The sequence below is a fragment of the Leopardus geoffroyi genome, chromosome X, assembly GCF_018350155.1.
Source record: "Leopardus geoffroyi isolate Oge1 chromosome X, O.geoffroyi_Oge1_pat1.0, whole genome shotgun sequence".
NCBI classification, from domain to species: Eukaryota; Metazoa; Chordata; class Mammalia; order Carnivora; family Felidae; genus Leopardus; species Leopardus geoffroyi.
The window spans coordinates 111,173,617-111,199,424 of record NC_059343.1 but is presented as its reverse complement, the minus strand read 5'-3'; the positions used below and the strand labels follow the sequence as shown (position 1 = coordinate 111,199,424).

The 25,808-nt window shown below is 44.1% G+C and overlaps 1 protein-coding gene across 2 annotated transcripts in view; it reads left to right on the top strand.

Annotated features, from left to right (window-relative positions):
• GPC3 (glypican 3) overlaps nt 1-25,808 on the top strand; it is a 426,034-nt gene that overhangs the window by 286,722 nt on the left and 113,504 nt on the right. For both annotated transcript variants that reach the window (XM_045472532.1, XM_045472533.1), the window contains exon 5: nt 8,845-8,970. In XM_045472532.1, the coding sequence (XP_045328488.1) occupies nt 8,845-8,970 (126 nt within the window). The remainder of the gene's footprint in view (nt 1-8,844; nt 8,971-25,808) is intronic.

Below are 25,808 nucleotides of genomic sequence, written 5' to 3'. Positions count from 1 at the left end.
TCAAACTAAATATACCGACCTGGCCCCATTTTGAGACTATCCTGTCAACCTAGACACGTTTATGAGTAAGTGGGAGGTCTTACTTTGTCAAGGCCCCTCTGCCATGGCCTCTGTCTTGGGCTCTGTGGGACCCATTCCCTATTGCCTTACCAGAGAGGGCTCTACGGTACTGATTCCTCCAGGGAAAAATGAAAGTGATGAATGGGCTCTTGGCCGGGCACCCAGATTGGGCACTTTGTTTAGATTGTTGCTAACCCCAAAGGAAAGAAAAGATGGTAAAAATACTACAAAGCCTGTAGGCTTGAGTAAGTGGTGGTCAGGCAGGACTCCTTTGGGTGCTGGGAACATGAACCTGCCCTATGATGCTTCTCCGAGTTGGAGCCGTTCTTCTTGAATTCCCTGGCAGAATAAGAAAGCAAAACAAGAGAATGTCTGATTTCATTTATCTCCCTCCAGTAGGCACTGTAGATCCTCTCAGGGAGAGGGGAGAGTTGGGGATTAGAAGATCTCTTGCTCAATGCCCTGGCCCCTGCGATCTGATGTTATTAGGAGGGTTTGTTTTGGAAGAGTGTTAGTACCTCTGTAAATTTCTCAGTATGTTCTGCACAGCATTTCACACTGTCCAAAAAAATATATGTGCCTCTAGCACCCCTGACACCCATTGTAGCATTCAGTCCGTGGAGGTTGCGAGCAAGCTTTCTGAATCTGATTATGAGTTGAAAAGCCCTTTGCCTTATTAAAATAACAACACACAAAGAGATGCAGGATTCCTTTGGTAGCATTCAGAAGTCATCTGTTTGTTTTGTCTGCCCCCAACTGGGTAGTTTGCAACACACAACTAATCTTAGAAATGGCACAGTTCAATTTAAAGGCGACGTGATACTCAACTGGTGGCCTGCGGATGGGATTCAGTGTTCCGTTAAGGTGGAAATATTGAAAATATCTGTCATCACATTTAAAACAGGATAGGACAAGAGGCACAAGTAGCAATCAGCAAAGAAGAAATGTGATTTCCGTAGTCCTTTCCAGCTCTAGGTCTTCAACGCTTCTCAGACGTCAGCCTTTGCCCACTTGAATGTCTCTTTCGTTACTTCCCATATGATGTTTGCTTTGTCATTCGCGTAGCCCGATAAAGTTTGGTCGAATGCGTGAGCCACATCTGCCCTTTTGCCAAGCCCCAAATCTCTAGTGAAACAGTCCATCCTGCCCCTGTATACCAAGCTGCTGGCCCAACTGCCACCGTGTGAGAAAGTCACACGGTCCCTCCACCCTTGTGAAATTACATCTGTGTCTCCCACCCTTCCCCTTCCTGCACGGCCCCTCCTCCTCTCCCCCTCTGACTTGGTCTAAAGGGGCAATGGATTAGGTGACACTAGTAAATGACCTAGAAAGAAAAGAACAAAAGCTGATCTCAGCTCCCTGGTCCAAAATCAATGCTTACTCCCACTCTCTCTCCGACCGCTGCTCTGGTTTGGCTAGGCAGTTTTGTAAGCTCAGTGGTGCCTTCCACCCTCTGAACAAAACAACAAAGTATGTCCTGAGTGAATCAACGAGTTTCGGCTCTGGTACAAGTCATTCTGCCCTAAATAGGGCCCTGCTTCTTTCAGCATTTGTCAACACCATCTATAGGCTAAGCATTGTGTACGGATTAGACTCTGATGAATAGGAGGAGCTTCTAGCCTAGTTAGGGGGAGACACACAAATCATTTCCATACGCTGCGGGCTAATGTCATAGCAGAGCTGTGTCCAAAAGTATGGCAGCACCGCAGCTGGGGGAATTAGCGGCTCTCCTGTAAAAGTCGAGAAAGGCTTCTTGGAGAAGGTAACTTTTGAGCCGGGCCTTGGCGGAAGCTTAGAAATTCAGCAGATGGGGGAGGGAAAAGAGGGCCTTCCCGGCAAAGGGAACAGCCTGAGAAAAAAGTACGGGCTAATCTTTGGAATGGTAGAAAGTTACAGTTGGGGTTCAGACTGTGAAAGGTTCTCTGCCGCAGAATTAAACACGATCCTGCATCACTCCAATTATAATTATTTTAGTTTGTGTGCTTTTCTGGGTTTTCAGCTGCTTTTCAAAAAAGAAAATAATGAGCTCCTATTACTTTATATTAAGAAAACAAGAACCTTAATGATAAAGGAGGAAAGTTCAGGATCTGCAGTCAGGGATGAAAGGCTGTTTTTACTTGTAGTGGTTTCCAATTAGTGCTGCTTTGATGCCCGCCCAAGCAAATCACTACAAGAAAGCCGAGGGAATCCCCTCCCCCAGACTGCAGAAGGAGACGCTGGCCTTGAGGACAGTGGGAGCCCTCCAGGGAAGATCACGTGCACCCGGCCCGCAATATTTCAAAATGGCTCGTGCATGCAAAGGGGCCCTGCCCTTTCGTTCCACATTTAACACCCTGAATGGAAAGCTCTATGAAGAGACTTTTTTTTTTTTTTTTTTTTTTTTTTTTTTGCCCCCGAGCAGGCTGCTGTAAGCAAGTGTTGGGTTTGACCTAAGTGAGCCCTAGGCTTTACTCTTTCCATGTCAAGTGGTATGTTTGGCCTGCACGTATTAGAATAAAGTAGGATTGGAATTGAAGAACATTTCCTTCAATCAAATTGCTTTTCCCATCCTGGGCAACTAATTGTCCATATTTTTTTTTTTTTTTTAGAGACAATTCAGTTGAGCTGACTGCCTTCATTCATGGGTGGAGGTTCTTTTGTTATCTGTCATGGGCTCCTAGCACAAAGAAAAATCTGGACTGAGTCATACGTGGCTAATTAATATGTCACCTAATTTCGTTCCAGGTAGCTTTCTTTTAAAGAGAGAAATGGAGATCTTTACCTTGCCTCCTTTTAAAATTATAAGCAGAGGGATGAAGCCTTTTTAAAAGAAAAGATAAAAGTAAAACACCCTTAATTCCCATGCCAGATCGAGTTTAGGAATGAGTGACAAAGAGGAGGGGAAATGAGAGAGGCCCAGTAAACTCAGCAGGAGGTAAACTGCCCCTGTCACACTCTGCTGCTTTCAGGGCTGTGGTGTCAGAGGACATTATCACCTGTTGTCGCTCTCTTTTGAAAAGCTCATTAACTCTCCAACAGTTTAGAAAGTCTTTCTTCTGCAAAATAGTATGTGTGGATTTATTTTTAAAAATCCCAGTTTCTTTTGGAGCCCAAAGGTTTATTTCCCCACCTTGTGTAGAAGAAGGTTTTACACGAAGGAATGGCCCGCCCCGAGGTACCGCCACACTATACTGGGGGACTCAAAGGTATTGGCCAGTTGGCTAGATGGGCTGGAGCCCTGCTCTCTGCTCTCCCAAAGGGGGATACTGCCTCACCCCAGAAGCCCTGGGAATTACTTGAGAGCCTGCAATTGTTCCATTAGTCTCAGATTGTTTTTTTTTTTTTTAATGTTTATGTATTTTTGAGACAGAGAGGAAGAGAGAGAGAGAGAAAGAGACAGAGCACGAGTGGGGGATGGGCAGAGAAAGAGGGAGACACAGAATCCGAAACGGGCTCCAGGCTCTGAGCTGCCAGCACAGAGTCCATCACGGGGCTCGAACCCACAAACCGTGAGATCGTGACCTGAGCTGAAGTCGGACGCTTAACCGACTGAGCCACCCAGGCGCCCCTCTCAGATTGTTTTCTAATCAAATGCACCATGGATTCTAGTGTGAATAGTACACACCAAGAACCAAAAAGAATTCTGCGAACAAGTCTATCAAGAGTAGGTTTTACGGTGGGGTGCCTGAGTGGTGCAGTCAGTTAAGCATCCAACTCTTGATCTCAGCTCAGGTCATGATCTCACCGTTCATGAGTTCGAGCCCCATGTCGTACTCTGCACTGGCAGCATGGAGCCTGCTTGGGATTCTGTCTTTCTCTCTCTCTCAGCCCCTCCCCTGCTCATGCTCTCTCCTTCTCTCTCAAAATAAGTAATCTTAATTTAAAAAAAAAAAAAACAGTTTTAGGAAAAAAAAAAAGCATGAAACTTTACTGGAGAGACAAGTCTAGAAGGAAATACATCCAAATATTAGTAGTGATTATCTGTGGCTGGTGAGACTACGAATAGGATTTTTTTTCCCTTTTATCTTTCTGTATTTTCTAAATTCTCCATAGTGAGCATCTATGTCTTTTACAATGAGAAAGAAAACCAATAGACCTTATTTTTTTTAATGTTTACTTATTTATTTTCAGAGAGAGAGAGTGGGGGAGGGGCAAAGAGAGAGGACAGAGAGACTCCCAAGCAGGCTCCGCACTGTCAGCACAGAGCCCGACACGGGGCTCGAACTCATGAACGGTGAGATCATGACCTGAGCTGAAACCAAGAGTTAGATGCAGGGGCGCCTGGGTGGCTCAGTCGGTTAAGCATCTGACTTCGACTCAGGTCGTGATCTCACAGTTCGTGGGTTTGAGCCCTGCTTGGGCTCTGTGCTCACAGCTCAGAACCTGGAGCCTGCTTCGGATTCTGTGTCTCCTTCTCCTTCTCCCTCTCTCTCTCTCTCTCTCTCTCTCTCTCTGCCCCTCCCCCACTCTCTCTCTCTCTCTCTCAAGAATAAATAAAAAAAAAAAAAAAAAAAGAGTTAGATGCTTAACCGACTGAGCCACCCGGGTGCTCCACCAACAGGCCTTATTTTTAAAAATGAAGGAAGAAATAGATTTTAACCATTGTTTACAGCTCCTGCAAATTTCTTTTCTCCCTCCTCACTCATGCTCTTAGTTCATGCCCATGCACATCTGGCTCCTTCCATTGCCCCAATGGGCATTGCTCCTCCTAGGAGACAAGCCTCTCTTCCTCTGAGATGTAGCTCACCTCTTCTCAACCCTTTTGGGGGGGTTATATCCCAATAAAGCTGGGATAACATACAGTTCATCCATTTAAAGTATATAATTCAACTGTTTTTAGTATAGTCACAGAGCTGTACAACCCTCACCACAATCCACAATCAACTTTTTTTTTTTATTTTTTTATTTAAAAAAAAATTTTTTTTTCAACGTTTTATTTATTTTTGGGACAGAGAGAGACAGAGCATGAACGGGGGAGGGGCAGAGAGAGAGGGAGACACAGAATCGGAAACAGGCTCCAGGCTCTGAGCCATCAGCCCAGAGCCTGACGCGGGGCTCGAACTCCCGGACCGCGAGATCATGACCTGGCTGAAGTCGGACGCTCAACCGACTGCACCACTCAGGCGCCCCCACAATCAACTTTAAAACATTTTCATCACCTCAAAAAGAAGTCCCATGCCCTTTAGCTATCATTCTTCAACCCTCCTCATCTCCCCACACCAACCCTAAGAAGCAACCACTAATCTACCTTCTGTCTCTATAGATTTGCCTATGCTAGACATTTCATGTAAATGGAATCCTATAATATGCGGTCTTCCATGATTGGCTTATTGCGCTTAGCATAATGTTTTCAAGGTTCCCCCATGTTGCAGCATATATGAATACTTTATTCCTCTTGAAAGCCAAATAATATTCCATTGTATGGATTGTGTATTTGTTTATCCATTCATCGGTTGATGGACCTCTGTCTTGTTCTGCCTTTTGGCTGTCGCTAATAGTACTGCTGTAAGCATGCATATACATGTACTTCTTTGAGCACTCATTTGTAGTTCTTTGGGGTATACGCCTAGGAGCGGAATTGCTGGGTCACATGGTAACTCCTGTACTTGACTTTGTGAGGAGCCACCAAACTGTTTCCCACAGCAGCGGCACCATTTTGCATTCCCACCCACGATATGAGGCTTCCAATTTCTCCACATCTTCACCAGCACTTGTGCTCCTTTTTATTTTATTTTATTTTATTTTATTTTATTTTATTTTATTTTGTTTTATTTTATTGTCCTTGTTAATGTAGTCATCCTAGTGGGTGTGAAGTGATACCTCACTGTGGCTTTGATTTGCATTGCCTGAGGATTAATTGATGTTTAACTTGACTTCATCTTACCAGGCAAAGACCATTCAAACTGCTATCCCAGATTAGTCCAGGGGTTTACCCAGCCCAATAGCCAGTTGGTCGTTGAAGAAGAATTCCAGGAAAAATATTTGGGGAGAGAACATGGTTGTGCTTATTAATAACCACCTCAAAAGATGAAGGATTTATTCATCTTGTGCATATAAAATAAAATAGTTATCTGGAAGGCGAAAAATATCTTAATTACCTTGCATACTTTCTGGAATATAATATATATTTCATTAAATATTTATATTCTACAGGCTTATAGTAATGGTAATATTGGCAGCAATTAATGTTATGGGGGGATTACTTTGTGCCAGGTCCTATGCTACACCCTTTACATGCATTGTCCCAAGTAGTCATCATAGCAGCCTATCATTCATTAGCTTCATGTTACAGTTAAGGAAACTAAGCCCCAGAGGAGTTTAGAATCTGCTTAACGTCTCACTGCTAAGTAAGTAAGGGAGTAGCTGGCATTCGACACTCATGTGGGCCAGACTCCAAAATCAGTGCTCTTACCTACCACTCCTAACAGGTTTTACAGGATAGCTCTGAGAATACAACCAGCATTATAGCACAGTCACTAAATGAAACTGTGTTCTAAATTCAAAATAACTAAGTCACAAGCAAGTTTTTAAAACACAATCTCTTCCTAGGTCCATCCTGCATGTCCTGTGGCAGTAACAAGTACTCTATGACATGGGATGGCCTTTTATGTCCCCAAGTTACCTTGCTCAAGTTTCAAAGAGATTCCCCTGAGTTCTAGAATTTGATGACCCAGACTGTGTTCACATTATTCACATTCTTTGCGGTTTTCGTAGACATTTATCTCGACCCCACCGAGTAATATCCTTCCATACGAAAGTGGGAGGTCTTATGTTTATGGCAGCCCCTTATCCCCTTGACATTTAGGCAGACCCTCTGTGAATCTTCTCCAACTTGCCAGTGACCTTTATGATCATCCAGGGAAACTGTAAGGGTTCAGGGGCGGGGAGAAGCTCAGAGCCTTTTTTTTTTAAACTTCTAGGGAAGTTAAATTGGAAGGCTTTGCCATGAATTCAATTTTTCTTCCCATGTGCTATCTCAGAGAGTCTGGAGGTAGGAGGAGGCCTAAGGGAAACTCTTTCATTAAAGAGCAGGCCGTCACCCGCCCCCCCCCCCCCCCCGTAGACTAATGACCATATTCCATTTCCTCCTGGAGTGGGGGGAATTACTCAGCCTCAGCCTTTAGTCTTTCAGTTTCCACTCTTGGGAACTGTATTATTACCTTGTAAAACAGAGCATCTCTCCTATTAGCGTTAATTGAACCCATCTTTTTCCTGTTAGAAACTATAATGTTGACTTTTATTTTCAGAGCCCTGTATTGAGCCTCTTCACTTTGGAAGGTGATGGAGCTCAGTGCCCAGAAGTAGGCTGCGAGGGGTTTTGAGCATAGCAGGAGGCAACTGTTGGGGTATCAGAAGTTTTATATATCCCACTACCCTTTCTCGCACTGTTCTTTCCATCACCCTGGCTTTACCGTGCCCCTAGCCTTTGTGAAGATGTGCTGAGTATTATAAGCATGCTCTCTCTTCCAAATCATCAGTTGAAATGAATCGTTTTATAGTAGCAAAGTGGAAAAATGCAAGAAAATAATTTCCACCAGTCTTCCTCTTTTGGCGAGATCGGAGAACAAGCCCCAGAAGGCATTTCTGGGCTCAGGACTCCCACCAGTGTCCAAATGAGATTCAGGCCTCTGGCTCCTCCAGAGGCCTATATATCAGGCCAGTCCATTCTTAGCCTGGAGACAGTATTGAATAATTACTCCACTGCCAGCAAATTCCCTGGCCAGAGTCTCCAAAAACTTAGTAGAGACTTAAGATAGCCTTGATTACGAAGAATGCTTTAACTTCCTTTCTACCAACAACACTGCTTTAGAAAAATAAGGAGTATTTTATTTTTGTTTGTTTACCATCGGACATCTATTGTATAGATATTTTAATATTTCTTTATAAACATATCCACTTCTCTCCAGTCTGTAGCGCCTTATTTTGTGTGTCCCTGTACATCTGAAACAAAATAATAGGCCAGAAATTTTGCTGGGTAATATGAGTATGTGTATTGATACATATTTGCATATATAATGTGCTCACTCTCTCCTCCTCCTCCCTGTCTCTCTCTCTCTCTGTCTCTCTCTCTCTCTCTGTCTCTCTCTCTCTCTCACACACACACACACACACACACACACGCACACACACACACACAATTTGTCTTATATGTAAAATAAAAGCCAAAGCAAATAAATAAAACATACCAGGATTCACTCCCTCCTATCTCCCCCCCACACCCATGGGCACCACAATATACACACAAAGAACAAAGAAACCTTCCTCCTCTAGCAGATGTGAGTTTCTCTGACTATATTGTCAGGAGAATTTCATAGCGCCTACAGTGCTCTGAGCACCCTGCAATTGTGATCTGCAACTGTTAGCCCGAGCCTGCATGGAAAGGGGCCATCTCTAGGGTAATAGCATTGTAAATTACAATCAATGCACTCAATTACACCCAGAAACTGAAAGATATGTAGTGCTCCAGTGTGCTTTGTAATCAGCACCTTTGAGAATGCAGGTAACAGCATTCTGAACAAACAATGGAAACTGAACGTGCTAGAAAATGAACGTTGGAATTAAATCATCCTTCTGATAGGAGAGGCACCTTATATGGCAAACAACATTTTTTTTCCCCTAATATCATTTTATTGATTTTTTTTTTTAAAACTAAATTGTGGCCTTGTAGCCTAGAATGTCTTTTAAAATCATTTATGGCTCTAATCAGCCTGGCAGAGCCTTTCTGTCATGCTGATAAGGAAATTAAACTTTTCTCATACTGGGTTTACTTGCCTCTTATGCACAGATGTTTTCTTTTTCTTTCAGGGAACTAATTCAGAAGTTGAAATCTTTCATCAGCTTCTATAGTGCTTTGCCTGGCTACGTCTGCAGCCACAGTCCTGTGGCTGAAAACGACACTCTTTGCTGGAATGGACAAGAACTCGTGGAGAGGTACGCTTTTTTGCATGTTAAATATAGCAGAACTTGGGAAAGAATCATTATATGTTCATCTCAAGGTTAGTTATGTCTTCTCTCTGCCTTCATTAATTACAGAAGAAAAATTCTAGGAAAAACATACACGTGAGCATCTGTGACATGCCAGATGCTGTCTGTAACCTAGAGCCCTTACAGAATTTACAAACTTGGAAGCATGTAGAGAACTGTGCATTCAGGGACATTTTACAAGGTGTGCAGCATAAAACAACTTTGGCTTATTGCATCGCCTCATTATGTGGACCCTTATTTAAGGGGTTTGAGGAAATCACATACATACCAATAGCTATCATTTAGTGAGAGTTAACGGCATATGAAGCGCCATGCTAAGTGCTTGTCTGTATTAACTCTTTTTATCCTTACACCAGTCCTCTGGAATAAATGCCATTATTTCCCCCATTTCATAGACGAAGACGGAGGAAAGAATAGGGAGGGAAAGAGGAGTGCCATTTCATCAAACAGTTTTGCTGAAATGGTTGATCACCGAGTGTTAATAGAATCTGTGCTAACATCTGTCATCTATGAAGAATTTGCTCATCGCTGGAAAGGAAAGAATATTTATTCAGCAAATATTTACTGAGCACCTTCTAAGCGCCAGTCATGTTGAAGTGAACAAGCCAGGCAAAATTTCCTGTCCCGGCGAAGCTTTCGTTCTAGTGGGCTCGTGGCATTCCTAACCTCCCTTGCTTCGCATGTGTAAGGAACAGCTTGGGATTAAGGGACGAAATTAGGAGGGGGAGAATGCTTAGGAAACCATGTGGAGCTGACGAACATGCTTCCAAACCTGTCCCAAGTGGCAGCATCTTGTAAGGGGGAATACAGAAGATACTTGAACTCGGGTTCTGAATCTTTTACTAAAGAGTTGCTTAATCTAGGGCAAGTGACTTAATCTCTCTGAACCTTGGTTTCCCGGTCTAAAAAGTGAGGTGGTTGGATTAGAGCCCTTCTGCTCTGGCAGTCTGTGGGGTTTTTTTCTCATTCATTCATTCATGCATTTATGTTTTGAGATCCTGTGGGTTAGGTACCAAGTTAGTGCTAGGGATATGAGGGTGAAGACAGGCAAGTTACTTGCTTTGAAGAGCTTATATTCTAGTGGGGACCAACATCAGGACAGGTCATGATGCTAAATGGCTTATGAATTAGCCATGTAATGTAATGGACAGAGGAAGGCTTTGGAGCCAGATGAACTTGGGTTTGTATCTCTGTCCCGCTACTCACCGCGTGGGGCCTTGGGTGAGTCACTTAACCTAGACAGTCCCAAGGTCCTCCTCCATAAGGCAAGGGCATCTCGCAGGGCTGTTGTAACTATTAGGTGAGGTCATGAATGTAAAGTCCCTAGCCGGCTGGCACATACCAGAAGCCCAATCCAGATTTCTTCTGTTCCTTCTCCCTTTCTCCCTTCCCCCTCCACCTCTCCTCTTCCCAAGCACATGCCTGAAAACCCGCTTATTTCTCAACTAAGCCGTGTTACTGACCTGGGACAGTGAGAATGAGGTGCTAATGAGACTGAAGTTGCATGCCACCCTGGATGAGTCATTGAACTTGCCTCCAGCAAATGTGAATCAGGCTACAGGGACTAATGGCCCCACGCATCCACTCCACTCTGGAGAAATCGTGCATATTTATCATCCTAAAAGCTCATCAGGTTCTAAGTAGAATCATGAAAATGTACTTAACTGCTATGACATATTTTTTTAAAGTGTCAGAGAAAAGCCATTGGTATTTGGCTTTATAAAAAGCAGATGCTTTAAAACAGGTATAAACAATATAATCTTTAAAAAAAAGAAAATGCCCACAGGTCAAATATGTGGTTCTTACATAAGCTTCATGAGAAACCATCCCAGTGACTTACCCCCTGGTATGCTAATAGGGTAAAAATGAACAATTCCTGAATACTAATTTGTTTTAAGCAGCATATCTTCTAACTATGGTCTGTTTTTTTTTAATTTTTAAAATATTTATTTAAAAAATTTTTTTAATGTTTATTCATTTTGAGAGACAGAGTGCAAGTGGGGGTGGGGCAGAGAGAGAGAGAGAGACCCAGAATCTGAAGCAGGCTCCAGGCCCTGAGCTATCAGCACAGAGCCTGATGTGGGGCTCGAACCCATGGACCGTGAGATCATGACCTGAGCCGAAGTCGGAGGCTTAACCAACTGAGCCACCCGGGCGCCCCAATATTTATTTATTTTTGAGAGAGAGAGAGAGAGAGAGAGCAAGAGCCGGAGAGGGGCAGAGAGAGAAGGAGACACAGAATCCGAAGCAGGCTCCAGGCTCTGCTCTGACAGCACAGAGCCCAGTGCAGGGCTTGATCTCACAAATGGTGAGATCGTGACCTAAACCAAAATCAAGTCAGATGCTTAACTGACTAAGCCACCCAGGCACCCCTAACCATGGTCTGTCCTTAAAGAAGAAATTTTAGTTGACACTACATTTATTTGTTAATGTATTCATTTATTTACTCATTTAACAAATATTTGAGCACCTACTATATATCAGGTGCTAATACTGGTTTCTCTATTGTTGTGTTTGTTTAAGGCCAAGTGTTGTAATCCTGATGGATGTATCTCCTACTGCTCTTTAAGAAAAACAAAATCAGATGATCCAGTTTTAGTTAATTCAAAAGAATTTCTTCCCAGGCCTGTGTTTTTTGAATTAGTGGTATTTTTTTCCCAAAGTTTCTTTTATTTATTTTGAGGGAGAGAGACAGAGCAAGCACGCATAAGCAGGTTAGGGGCAGAGAGAGAGGGAGAGAGGGAATCCCAAGCAGGCTCCACGCTTAGCACAGAGCCCAACGTGGGGCTCAGTGCCTTGACCATGACCTCATGACCTGAGTTGAAATCAAGAGTCGGATGCAGATGCTCGACCAACGAAGCCACCCAGGTGCCCTGGTGGGATTAAAAAAAAAAATGTTTTTAAGTTCATTTATTCATTTTGAGAGAGAGTGAACATCAGCAGGGGCGGGGCGGAAAGAGAATCAGAAGCAGGCTCCGCACAGTGTCAGCATGGAGCCTCGTGGTGGGCTCGATCTTACGAACTGCAAGATCATGACCTGGGCTGAGATCAAGAGTCTGCCGCTTAACCGCTTGAACCACCCAGGTACCCCTGCGGTGAGATTTTTTTAAATTGAATTTTGCTCATATAAACTACTTCATGCACAGTATACTTTCATGAAGGATGTTTCCTGAGAATCAAGAAAGTCCTCTTCTCTCAAATGATGGAATCCAAAGCCTGCTAAATTTGAATGAGCCTAAAAATTAGTGAAATGAACTTTTGCACCATTAAAAGAACTCTGTTAACTGAAGTATTTTTTGTTTAATTTGCTAGCTTTAAATATCTCATGGTATCAAACAAAACAATAACATAAAACAAATAGTATCGAGAAAAGCTATTATTCCAAACCCCTTCTGAAAAGTCTGTTGTTTCAAAACACATTTTATTGTTGATAGGTGGTATCTAGGGAGGGAGGGCAAGAAGGAAGGAAGGAAGGAAGGAAGGAAGGAAGGAAGGTCGAGAGAGAGGGAGGGAGGGAGGGAGAAAGGAAGTAAGGAAATCAAACATATCTGCAGATAGAAGGGTAGTATAATCCAGGAAGTAACTCTTGGTTAGTAACCTCAGGTTATAATTAACCTATACTTAAATTACTGACCTAATGTGATGATTGGACTAGGGAATAGTGTCAAACTAGATTTAAAAAAAAAAATTACTCAAGGATATACATTTAGTAGTACAGAGTTCTGTAGCCTGAGGACATGTGTGCCCTCCATTTGTACCATTTATAAAGATTAACTTCACACCGCACATCTCATCGATAGTAAAATGTCTTTCCAGAGCTTTTCTTTGAATTTCTCATTTCGTTTAGTCTTAAGTAACAGTTGCCACTTCATATGGCCAAATCAGTTGTAACCTTGTTATAGTTACAGGTTGGGTTTATATTCCTTTCAAAGTATTTTACTCTCAGTCAAGAAAATGTATGAAAATCAAGGATCCTGAAGGGAAATGAGACTTGTCAGTGGAGACACCTGATTAAAAGGAACATATTGATACTAAAGAAAATATGGATCAATATCCATGTCAGCTGGGTTGTCAGAGCTATTTATACCCTCCTTCTACACATGTACATATAGACCACTCAACTTTTAAAGAGTTCAAACCACTGTTTCTCCAAATATGGTCGTATTTCACATCCTTTCAATTGTTGGCTCTTATGAAACTAATCAGTTAAAACATGAACGAAGAGAATGTTTCCACAGATCTAGTCTGACGGAGTACCACATAAAGCTGCTATTTGTCCTCATAACCTCCCCACCACAGCCCACCCCGCACCCCATCTTGGCTTGAGATAAACATTGGATTCTGGGATTTAGCAGAGAAATCTTGCAATTAGTGAACTTGGCTCATGTGAGGGTACGCGCTTTCGATCTGAGCTACCATGTATCGTATAGGCAGAGCTTTCGTACAATTGCCTCTGTCAAACTACGGAGAATTTCAGTTAGAGAATCCCTGGGACCAAGAGAAGCATAAAGGATCCCATGGGAGTGCGTTAACCCTGGGCTTAACAGGTAAACGTAGGCTTTGCCTGCATTGGTGCTGAAAATACCTGTATGAAGAGTAAGCAGTGTAGTAAATACATCCTCACACACCCTTTGAGAACTGTGAGGCTAAATATCTGGATCACGGACTAAAATTTTCATTCTTCTTCCGGATGGTTTGATGCCCTCTGGAAGGTAAGCCCCACTGTACTGTTTAATCAAGTTTGTCTTTAAATTAGTGTAACAGGAGCTACTTAAACTTACACGTGTTCAAAAACTGCTAGTTTGAAAAAAACGCGATGTTGTCTGTACATTTAGCATCTGATCATTCAGGTTCATGCAACAAAGACTGAGCACTTCTCATACACTGGGCCCTGTGGGGCATAGTGATAAGTAGAATCCAGTGCCTGCTCCTGCTGAGGAGTTTACAGCTTAACGAGAAGCAGTCCAGGGAGAGTTCCCCTCAGCGGTGTCAAAACAGAGGCCCTACCCCTCCTTATTGATTGCGTGTGTGTAATTGAGGTGAAATTCACATAACATAAAATTAAACTGTGTAAGGTATACAATTCAGTGGCATTTCGTACATCCGTGATGTTGTATAATCACCACCTCTGTCTAGTTTTAAGACCTTTGCATCGCTCCAAAGAGAGAGCTTGTCCTCATTAGCAGTCATTCTCCATTCCCCGCTTCCCCCAGCCCATGGCAACCAACCAACAGTCCGCTTTCTGTCTCTATGGATTTACCTATTCTGGATGTTCCATATAAATAGACTCATTTACTTAGCATAATGTTTTTAGGGTTCATCCACAATGAAGCATGTATCAGTACTTAATTCCTTTTTATGGCCAAATAATATTGCACTGTCTGGATATGGCACATTTTGTTTATCCACTGTCATCGGTTTTCCACCCATTTTCACGTGAACCCTGAGCTCTATCAGGCTTCTCTCACCACCTCTGGATTCCGCATGGCTCACCCTTAACCTTGAGGACAGGGCAGCCAAACCTTCAGGTCTCCCAGCGCCATCATCTTGGACCACCGCCTAAATGCTAGCCTCTCCTTCACCTCTCCTCTTTATACCCCTTTGCAGTCATTCTCCCGAGTGTTTTTCTCTCAGCCGTATGTGTGTGGTCAAGTAGCTTCTCCTACCATCGGCACCCCTCCCATAGGGTTTTATGCGTCCCTAGTGATTTTGAGGCTTATCAGTTCTGTATATGTAAGGACTTGTACTTTGTGGCATGACACCTTAGCCCCCTTTGTGATTCAGTCCTGGCTGGTCTTGCTCCTTGTCATGTTGCTGGACTGGTTGGGCCTGGATCCAGGTCAGCTCCTGAATATTGCTGTTATCTTCTTGGCAGTTCCACATAGCCACTTCTGCACATAACAAATCAGTATCTATTTTGTGTTTGCTCAGGATGACTCTGGGACTCTCTCAGTGGAATACGTGAGGCACCTGGCATTAGAGAATATACTCCCTGAGATGTGCAGGGGCAGATTTCACTGAAGGTGCCTCCTCTCCCTCCTCTGTGATCTTACCTCGCATTTCACCTGAGAAATTACACACACACACACACACACACACACACACACACACACACACACACCCCATGTGTGTAATGCACGCTTATTTCCACTGATCAGACAAGTCTTCCCATGTTCATAATGCCTCTTCAGAATTACTCTGCTTAATTGGAAAGGCCAAAGCAGGAATATACAAAGCAATCGTTTTAATTTTCAAGGATTTTTGTTCCTATCGCAAAACCTATTGCAGACAAGTAGGGTAAGGAGACTATTTTTCTCTCTCTTCTAGTGGGTTGGATGGATAGACTGTGGCATATCAATCAGTGGGAGTGAGCATGAGATCATCCCTTAACACCCAATTCCTGACATATGGAATATAATTTTAAAGATGAGAGCAAAAAATATCTTCTTTTGGTCCCTATAATCTAGGAAAGGTGAGGGAGAATAGTTGATTGTTTTCATAAGCTACTTAATTTTTAAGTTTATTTTATTTTTTGAGAGAGAGAGCATGTGTGAGCAGGGGAGGGGCTGGGAGAGAGGGAGAGAGAAAATCCCAAGCAGGCCCCACACTGTACGTGTAGAGCCCGACACAGGGCTCAATCCCATAAACCACAACATGATGACCCGAGCCGAAATCAAGAGTCAGACACCCGATTGACTGGGCCAACCAGACATTTCCCATAATGCAGTTATTTTATTTTATTTTATTTTATTTTATTTTACTTTATTTTATTTACTTTATTTTATTTTACTTTATTTTTATTATTTTATTTTATTTTTTTATTTTATTTTATTTTATTTTTATTATTTTATTTTATTTTATTTTACTTTATTTTATTTTTATTATTTTATTTTATTTTTATTATTTTATTTTATTTTATTTTTATTATTTTATTTTATTTTATTTTACTTTATTTTATTTTATTTTTATTATTTTATTTTATTTTTATTATTTTATTTTATTTTATTTATTTTATTTTATTTTATTCTTTTATTTAAATTCAAGTTAGTTAACATACAGTGTGTAGTCTTAGCTTTAGGGATAGAACCCAGTGATCCTTACATATGATACCCAGTGCTCATCCCAACAAGTGCCCTCCTTAATGCCGTGACCCGTTTAACCATCCCCCCACCGACCTCCCCTACAGAAACCCTGAGTTCTCTATATTGAAGAGTCTCTTATGGTCTGCCTCCCTCCCTGTTTTTATCTTATTTTTCCTTCCCTTCCCCTATGTTCATCTGTTGTGTTTCTCAAATTCCACGTATGAGTGAAATATGATATGTCTTTCTCTGACTTATTTTGCTTAGCATAATGCACTCTAGTTCCATCCACGTTGCAAATGGGAAGATTTCATTCTTTCTCATTGCCTAGTAGTAGTCCATTATATATAAATATATATACACACACAATACATACACACACACACACACTCTGTGGCCTATGGGTCTTATCTTCACTTCTTTCCTTTGCCATCAAACTGAAGATGGTGAAGTTCTATCTAGATACAGATACAGATATAGATATAGGTATAGATATAGATATAGATATAGATCTCTATATATACCACGTTTTTATCCGTTTGTCAATGGACATTTGGGCTGTTTTCATAGTTTGGCTATTGTTGATAGCGCAGCTATAAACATTGGGGTGCAGGGCACCTGGGTGGCTCAGTCGGTTGAGCGTCCGACTTCGGCTCAGGTCATGACCTCAAGGCTCGTGAGTTCGAGCCCCACATCGGGCTCTGTGCTGAAAGCTCAGAGCCTGGAGCCTGCTTCATATTCTGGGTCTCCCTCTCTCTCTCTGCCCCTCCCCCACTCATGCTGTCTCTGTTTCTCAAAAATAAATAAACATTAAAAAATTAAAAAAGAAACATTGGGGTGCATGTGCTCCTCCGAATCAGCATTTTTGTATCCTTTGGATAGATACCTAGTAGTGAAATTGCTTGGTTTTAGGGTAGTTCTATTTTTAACTTTTTGAAGAACCTCCATACTTTTTTCCAGAGTGACTACACCACTGTGCATTCCCACCAACAGATGTTGGCAAGGATGCAGAGAAAGGGGAATGCTAATGCATTTATTTTAAGAACACTATGTAGAGGCGCCTGAGTGGCTCAGTCGGTTAAGCCTCTGATTCTCGATTTCGGCTCAGGTCATGATGTGACAGTTCATGAGTTCGAGCCCCGCGTCAGTCTCTGCACTGACAGTGTGAAACCTGCTTGGGATTCTCTTCTCCCTCTCTCTCCTTCAGCCCCTGCTGAGACCCTGCTCATGCTCTCTCTGTCTCTCTCTCAAGATAAAGAAATAAAAACATTAAAAAAAAAACCCTCTGTTTTGAGGACTTTGGTGGAAAGGGACCAATTTCTAGCACTAACAAGTCTTTCATTTGGTGTACGTAACAAAAGGGGAAGAACTTCACAATCTTCAGTTTGAAGGTGAAGGAATTAAGTGAAGATAAGACCTACAGGCAACAGTGTATACATATTCAGACACACATGTACGCATGCACAGCTCATTGCAGTCACATCCAAACAAGGTAGTGATATACACCAGTTGTTGTCTATAGCTCCCATGCTCTCATGCTAAAATAGGTTATTTGTTATTTGGGTTTTGCTTGTTTGTGTTTTAGGTTTAGGTGGTGGCTTTCCTCCTAATGGCTCAGGGCAGTGCACGTACAACTTTTTCTCTTCCTTAAAGATTTTATTTTTACATAATCTCTACACCCAGCATAGGGCTCAAACTCACAACCCCGAGATCAAGAGCCACACGCTCCACTGACCGAGCCGGCCAGGCCCCCCAAAGGTTTTTTGTTTTTTTTTTTTAAAGTAATCTCTACACCCACCATGGGGCCAAACTGACAACCCCAAGATCAAGAGTCACATGCTCCACTGACAGAGCCAGCCAGGAGCCCCCATACAACTTTAAATATGGCACAGCCAATGGAAGTACCAACAGGGAAGGAAATATACGAGACAGACTACAGAGCCAAAAGGAAGGGGGCACAGGAAGAAAAAAGTAAACAGTGGATCGTGGACATAATATTCAAAGGCATTGATTCATGTCCTAAAGTCATTTGATCGGAAGTTTGTTTAGGCATAGGGCAGACTAAAATCATGCCAAGGTCAAGGCCCGGTGGCTCTTCTTAGCGGCCCCTGTCGTGATGGTTTGGGGATTAGAAACTTTAGCATCGTCTTCTGCATCCCAGCTCTTTTCTTTCTGTGGCTAGTTCTTCCTTTGGCCCCTGCCCCACAGGAAGCTCTGCTTACTGGCAAGAGGAGAGAATGTTTGCCTAGCCCTACAGTTCTTGGTCCCCCGCAGACATTTTTGGATTTCATTTTTGCTTTAGTTTTCCTGGAAGCGGAAGCATACGCTCGGTTCTTTCTGACTTGGGGAACTGCTATGTTAGTTAGCCTGAGTGCATGCCCTAGAATGAAGGTACTGAAGCACCCTACTGCTTGCTAGCACGGCAGTTTGCATCTCCTACCTCGCTTCCGGTAAGTCCAGATTATTCGTGGAGAGGCTTTGAAGGAAAACTGGATCATGTAGAGGAGGACTTGATTTGGTAGAGCATGAAGTATTTATGGCAGCTGAAGACTTTTCCAACGTTTATTTTTTTTTATTTTTTGGGACAGAGAGAGAGACAGAGCATGAACGGGGGAGGGGCAGAGAGAGAGGGAGACACAGAATCGGAAACAGGCTCCAGGCTCTGAGCCATCAGCCCAGAGCCTGACGCGGGGCTCGAACTCACGGACCGCGAGATCATGACCTGGCTGAAGTCGGACGCTTAACCGACTGCGCCACCCAGGCGCCCCAGCTGAAGACTTTTTAAAATCCCAGTAAGGTAAGACATCAGATAAGTTTGGAGTGTACCTCCGTGTAATAATCCCTCTGAGAGCTTAGATTGGCATATTTTTCATCATAGCTTTATCTCAAAAGTAGTGTTTAGTGACAGGTATTTTTCAGGACCTACTCTATGGCAATACGTGACACTTATCCCTTAAGATTATGGTGTCGCATATAGTCGCTCTGCCTTCAGAATTGAGTGAGAAAAACCCAGCTTATCCCCCAGACTGACAGCTTAACATGGTGTACCACGTCTGGGATCCGGGATGGGCTGCACCTGACTACTCTCATGTCTGAAGTACCAGGACATATCTTCATGGCTCAGTATTGATGTCCGTAACCACCTGTTAAAGACCCACGGCTTATTACTATAAACAGATGTGTCCTATTAGTACTTAGGCCAGCCCTTCCTGTGCTCAATTGGATCAGTTCATTATATAGAGAACGTTTGGGGCCCTTCAGGGCCCGTCTCAGGATACCCATATCCTCAACAAATAAATACCACCTCCCAATTGCCCTTCGAAATGTGATTCTGATGGTGGGCAAGGCCAGCCTCATCTTATGATCATGGCTCAGACCGCCAGAGCTCTTATAGCCCAGAAAGCTTAGGAGATGTGTCCATGAAGGACTATAGCTGCCTTTAAGAAATTACTCATTTAACATACCAGAGTTTCTACACTCTAAATATTCTTTCCTCCTTCAAAGCAAGTGCATTGGTAGGTCACAGACTGATTATATGGATGCCGCCAGTCCTCAAAACCTTTTTCTACATCTTCTTTGGGAAAAGCCTTGAGGGCATATGGCCAGCCTTTGGGGCCTGTCAGTGGCTGGTTCTCAGCCAGCTCATCTTCAGTGGTGCAGGCTGAGGATTATGGTAAAAAGACCCCGAGAGGTTAGCAAACAGGAGTCAGGTGACAGGTGCATCTTGGGAAGAGTGCAGTCTTTAGAATGATGCAGATGGAGATTTTCATCTCCGTTCAGACACTGCGTGCTTCGGGCAGGTCATTGGACATCAAATTCTGTTACCTGATTTGTCAGATGGGGATGATACTTACACTGCAGCATTGTTGTGGAGATGTGTTCTAGCACGCAGGCACTGAATACACGATAGCTGTTGCTGATGTTACCACGTCATTATAGTTTGGCCGAGCAGGCCAGATAAAATAAATGTCCAGAGCAAGGGTGAAGAAGTATAGGCCACTCCTCCTGTAAAGGTAAACTGGATTTGGAGGAAAATATCTACAAGTCTTTTGGAACCAAACGGTTGAATGGGGTAGCTGATCGAGCCTGTTCATACCATGCGGGGTCCCTTTGGAACAAGAAGGTGAAATAATGGGGCTCTTCGTTTCTTGTGACACTGCGATCGGCCTCAAATGGGATTTCCAAAGAGGAGTTCCAGAAGTGTTTTAAGTAATGTCACAGTCACTGACGGACACGACACGGTTTGGGGTGTACACATGGTGGTAGATGTTTAAGAATTTGAAATCCGTCATTACTTTATGTTCACCTCCCACAGAACATGTAAGGTAGGTGGAGAATGAATTGAAACAAGGCTGCTGGGCAGGATGAGTCCCCTGACCTGTTCCTGAGAAGGCAGTTGGGCAATCTCCTTTAACAATTCCAGTGTCGGGGTGCCTGGGTGGCTCAGTCGGTTAAGTGTCCGACTTCGGCTCAGGTCATGATCTCACGGTCTGTGGGTTCAAGCCCTGCATCCGGCTCTGTGCTGACAGTTCAGAGCCTGGAGCCTGCTTCAGATTCTGTGTCTCCCACTCTCTGTACCCCTCCCCCGCACACACACTGTCTTTCTCTCTCTAAAAAATAAACATTAAAAAAAATTTTTAAAACACAATTCCTGTGTCACTGCATCAGAATGCTTCTGACCTTGGGGTGCGTTGGCCCAGTAGGTTAAGCATCCAGCTCTTGATTTCGGCCCAGGTCATGATCTCACGGTGTGAGTTCGAGCCCACGTTGGGCTCACGTGCTGACGGCTCAGAGCCTGCTTGGGAATCTGTCTCTCCCTCTCTCTCTCTGCCCCTCCCCTGCTCACGCTCTCTCTCTCAAAATAAACTTAAAAAGAATAAAGCTTCTGACCTCCACAAACACCTGAAACACACCCAAAACATTTTCACCCAATTACTCTGACCCAGGAGGGCTACTGCTGGTAGTCAGTCACTAAGTATCAAAGAAAACAGACTCTTGAGACTTGCTTGTGTGAAGGACAGGGAAAGATCTGTCAGGGAAGCCTTGATTGGGAGCCTCCCACCAGTGGGCCTGCCCTTTGCCCGCTCCGACTCCCTTGTTGTCAATGTCGTGGTGGTAGTGATTTTTTTCATGTTTATTTATTTTTGAGAGAGAGAGAGAGAGAGAGAGAGAGAGAGAGCGTGAGCAGTGAAGGGGCAGAGAGAGAGAGAGAGACACTGGGCTCTGAGCTGTCAGCACCGAGCGCGATGCGGGGCTCGAACTCACGAACGGTGAGATCATGACCTGAGCTGAAGTCGGACGCTTAACCGACTGAGCCAGCCAGGCGCCCCATGGTGGTTGTGATTCTTCTCCCCTGCGGGGCACAGGAAGTGTCGGGCAGGTGCCACTTCTTTACTGCCTGTGGCCCCAGTTCTTCCCCCAGGGTACGAGCTCTTGGCGGCTCCTTTAAAAGAAACTCAGCTCTCCAGGTTTTGTCCTTTCCTCCTCTGCTTAAGCAAGGGCAAAAATATCGTTGGAGTTTTCGATGACTTTCACCAATAGACATATAGCCAAACAGTTGGGGGTTAACAAAAAGTACACGGAGGCAAATCTCAACATGACATGGCAATCATAAGACACAGCGGAGTTGTGTTTCAGCCCATACCTTTGGGATCAGCGAGCCACGGTTTGAATTTCTGGTCTAGTATGCACTAGCTTTTTCTCTTCCCTGAGTCCCTGTTTCCCCATCTGTGCAATGCAAGTGATGATTTCTACCTTGATAGACTGCTGAGAGAATTCAGAGAGATTGTGAAATGCAGAGCATAGTGCCTGGAACACAGTAGGCCCTCAAGAAATGGTAGCCACGGGGCACCTGGGTGGCTCAGTCGGCTGAGCGTCTGACTTCATTTCGGCTGAGGTCATGATCTCACGGTTCGTGGGTTCGAGCCCCGCCTCTGGGGCTCTGTGATGACAGCACAGGGCTTGCTTGGGATTCTCTCTCTCCCTCTCTCTCTGCCTCCTCCCCCACTTGTGCTCTCGTTCTCTCTCAAAATAAAGAAACTCAAAAAAGTGGTAAACTAGTATCGCTGTTGTTCAATAAAAGAAGCCTGTGAAGAGGCCCTCACAGTTCTTCCCCAGAAGGTAGATGCAGCCAAGCCTCATTTCAGCTCTGTTCAATGACCCATTTCTTAATTCTTCAGGAAGACAGCTTCACCCACTCCCTCTTATTTTTAATTTATTTCCTCTCCTTCCTGCAAAAGCAAACAAACAAAACACTCCATCTGTGGTCCCAGTTGGTGCATGTTTGGTTGCAGCACCTTGGTCCTAGTTGGTGGGCATGTGAGTCCACTGGGGAGCAAGCGAAAGTCACTGCAGCTAAGCATAGGTACTGGGCTGGCCTTCCACCCTTCGTACTGCATTTTACAGCAAAGGTGGTTTAAAGAGCTTCTCCTAGGATTTCTTAGTTGTAATTCACACAGGGAATCGTCCTCGATGACTTACACTAGAAAGCAGGACGGGTCTAGCTCCAGGTCAAGTCGAGTTGCCCAAGGCTCTAATGTCCTTTTTGTCACCCTTGGCTTAACCTTTTTGGAAAAGGAGAGAGATCATTAAAATCAGTTGTGATTTCCCAATTTCTCAAGCCAATGAATTTTATTCTTTTACGTGAGCGTGGCTTTGATCCTTGGGCTGGTCGCCCTTATGATGAAGTTTCATTTCCCCGTCAAGGAAACCTTTTAATTTGTAGCTCCTGTGTCATGTGGAGCTTTCTACTCTTTGCCCTCTCATATTTTAGTGACCTCCATGCCAGATGATCTTAAAAACCACCCAAACCATGAACCCTTGCCTAGTTTGAGCCGCTCATTTGCTCATTTCATCCCTCTTCTTGCTTCTGGGCACAGCTTCAGGCCCGAACCAGGATGAATCTCTGTTCCAACAGGAGCCAGACTAACCTGTCCTCACCTGAGGTTGGGGCACATCAGCTTTGGATTGGAGGGACATGTAGTGTGTGGTGCTACACAACAACTCAGGCTGAAAACTTTATCTCCAAATACGATTAGGGAGGATTAGGACAGGGACCATTCCAGAAGGGGCCAGAAAAAGGGCTGTTGGACTGGCTTACCCCTACCTATCTTTAATTTTCTTTTAGTTCTTATTTATTTTTGAGAGAGAGAGAGAGACAGACAGACAAGAGTACAAGCAGGGGAGGGGGAGAGAGAAAGAGGGGGAGACACAGAATCCGAAGCAGACTCCAGGCTCCGAGCTGTCAGCACGGAGCCCGACGCGGGGCTCGAACCCACGAACCGTGAGATCATGACCCGAGCCGAAGTCGGACACTCAACAGACTGAGCCACCCAGGTGCCCCTACCCCTACCTATCTTTAACTCAACGGCATGTCTTCTGAAGAGCCCGAATCCTCCTGCCCCATGTTCTAGTCTGGGTTATGGACCCCTCAGCACCTAGGTGTTCCTGTAACATATCCCCAGTTCCCCTGTATTAGGAGCTTTCACATGTGTCTTTTTCTGTAGCTCCGTCTTCTGCCTGAATATCCTCATTGGCTAGCTGTACGTGGCGTAGAGTAACCTCTCCATCCACAATGAATTCGGTGGATGAACTGACAAACGTACTTGTGGCTAAACAAACGTGAGGACCAGATCTAGCTTCCCCGTGGTATCACTGTGTGCCTTTGGACAGGTTGCTTCAACTCTCTGTGTTCTGTTTTCTTCTCCTGTGAAATGGTGAAATTAATTCCTCCTCTTTATTACCTAAGTGTTGCCGCAAGCCTCCAATGACAAAATGCATTTGAAATATCTTTGAAAATTATAAAGTGCCCTGCATTGACTAGGTATTAATGTAGAAAAGTAGATCAGATATGGAGGGAAGTTCTGCCCTGAATAAATGGAACTGTGTGCTGGCTAATTAACAATTACTGGGTGAGCTCTCTTTATAAACGGTTTAGCAGCTTCCTGAGTATTTCTCTCTATGCATCTTTCCAGAGATACTATTTTTGATTTTTTCTTTAAGAAAATCCACCTATTCCCCACAAATTCTATTTTTATTTTAAAAAATTTTTCATGTTTATTTTTGAGAGAGAGAGAGAGAGAGAGAGAGAGAGACAGATTATAAGCGGGGAAGGGACAGAGAGAGGGAGACACAGAATCCAAAGCAGGCTCCGGGCTCTGAGCTGTCAGCACAGAGCCCGACGCAGGGCTCGAACTCACAAACTGTGAGATCATGACCTGTGGCGAAGTCGGAAGCTTAAGACTGAGCCACCGGGGCGCCCCCCACAAATTCTATTTTTAAACAAGTCCATGCATAGTGCTAAATAAACCGGTTGGCCCTGGATAAGGCAATACTTTGAGGGATTGGTAGCATCAGTTTAAATTAATGAAAAGTCCGAGTGACAGACCATTTTAAAATAAATGTAGTTTTACTACTTTCAAACACATGTAATAACAGCACTGGGAACAGAGCTTGGAGAAAGACAGCCTGCATCAGAGAATCAACAGATAAGAACCAGTGGTAATGAGGCCATTCTGGGTGAATGTCCTGCTAAAGACCATCATCCTCAAATTGGCTAACGTTCCCCTGGTGAAATCCATTTACTTAAGAAACACTTTTTCCCTCACTTCATAGACCTTGAGGAAAGTCCCATTAAAAATCACTATACAGGGCACCTGGGTGGCTCAGTCGGTCGGGCGTCCAACTTCAACTCAGGTCATGATCTTGCTGTTCGTGAATTCGAGCTCCGTGTCGGGCTCTGTGCCGACCGCTCGGAGCCTGGAGCCTGCTTCGGATTCTGTGTCTCCCTCTCTCTCTCTGTCCCTTCCCCACTTATACTCTCTCTCTCTCTCTCTCTCTCTCTCTCTCTCTTTCAGAAATAAAAATAAACATTAAAATTTTTTTTTAAAAAATCACCACACATTATAGGTGCCTGGGTGGCTCAGTCGGTTAGGCGTCCAACTCTCGACTTTGGCTCAGGTCATGATCTCGTGGCTTGTGGGTTCGAGGCCCCGGCTGGGCTCTGCGCTGACTGTGCGGAGCCTGCCTGGGATTCCGTCTCTCCTCTCTCTGCCCCTCCCCTGCTCACTTGCATACGTGTGCGTGTGTGCGCTCGCTCTCAAAATAAATAAATACACTTTCAAATATCACTACACGTGGCTTCTGGATAACCCAGCTTTTCCAAATGCCCGCGGATGGCGGCTGGTCTGACCATAACAAATAGTAATCCCGAGTAGCAAACACCATGTGGCCCCGACAGGGATCAACTTGACCCAGTTTGCCTGAGAACGTCCCCTGTTGGGCACGGGAGGTTCTGAGTCGTCAGTCTCAGGCAGAGCAAGACGGTTGGTCACCCGCTGTCAGCTATGCCTCTAACAGCCACCAAATCTGGAAGAGAGGTGCAGTTGTAGGGAGCTTCCGTCGGAGGGCCAGAGGCGGGCTGGGAGCGTTGCCGCTCATCAAGTCTGCTGGTGTCTCTGCCCGCACTTTTGACCTTTTCTCACCATTTCCTTCCCGAGACATTTCGATCACATCTCTCTTCCCTCACCTCCAACTCCTACGGTCGCAGCACGACTTCAGAAGGTAGGACTGAAACAACAGAGGTGGGTCGTGGTAATCATAGCATTTCTATGGTGCTTCCCACGTGCCAGGCACTGCGCTCGGGACCCTTGTGTGCGTTAACTGAGTTATCCTCACATTAGCCTTTGGAGCGGGACGTTCTCATTG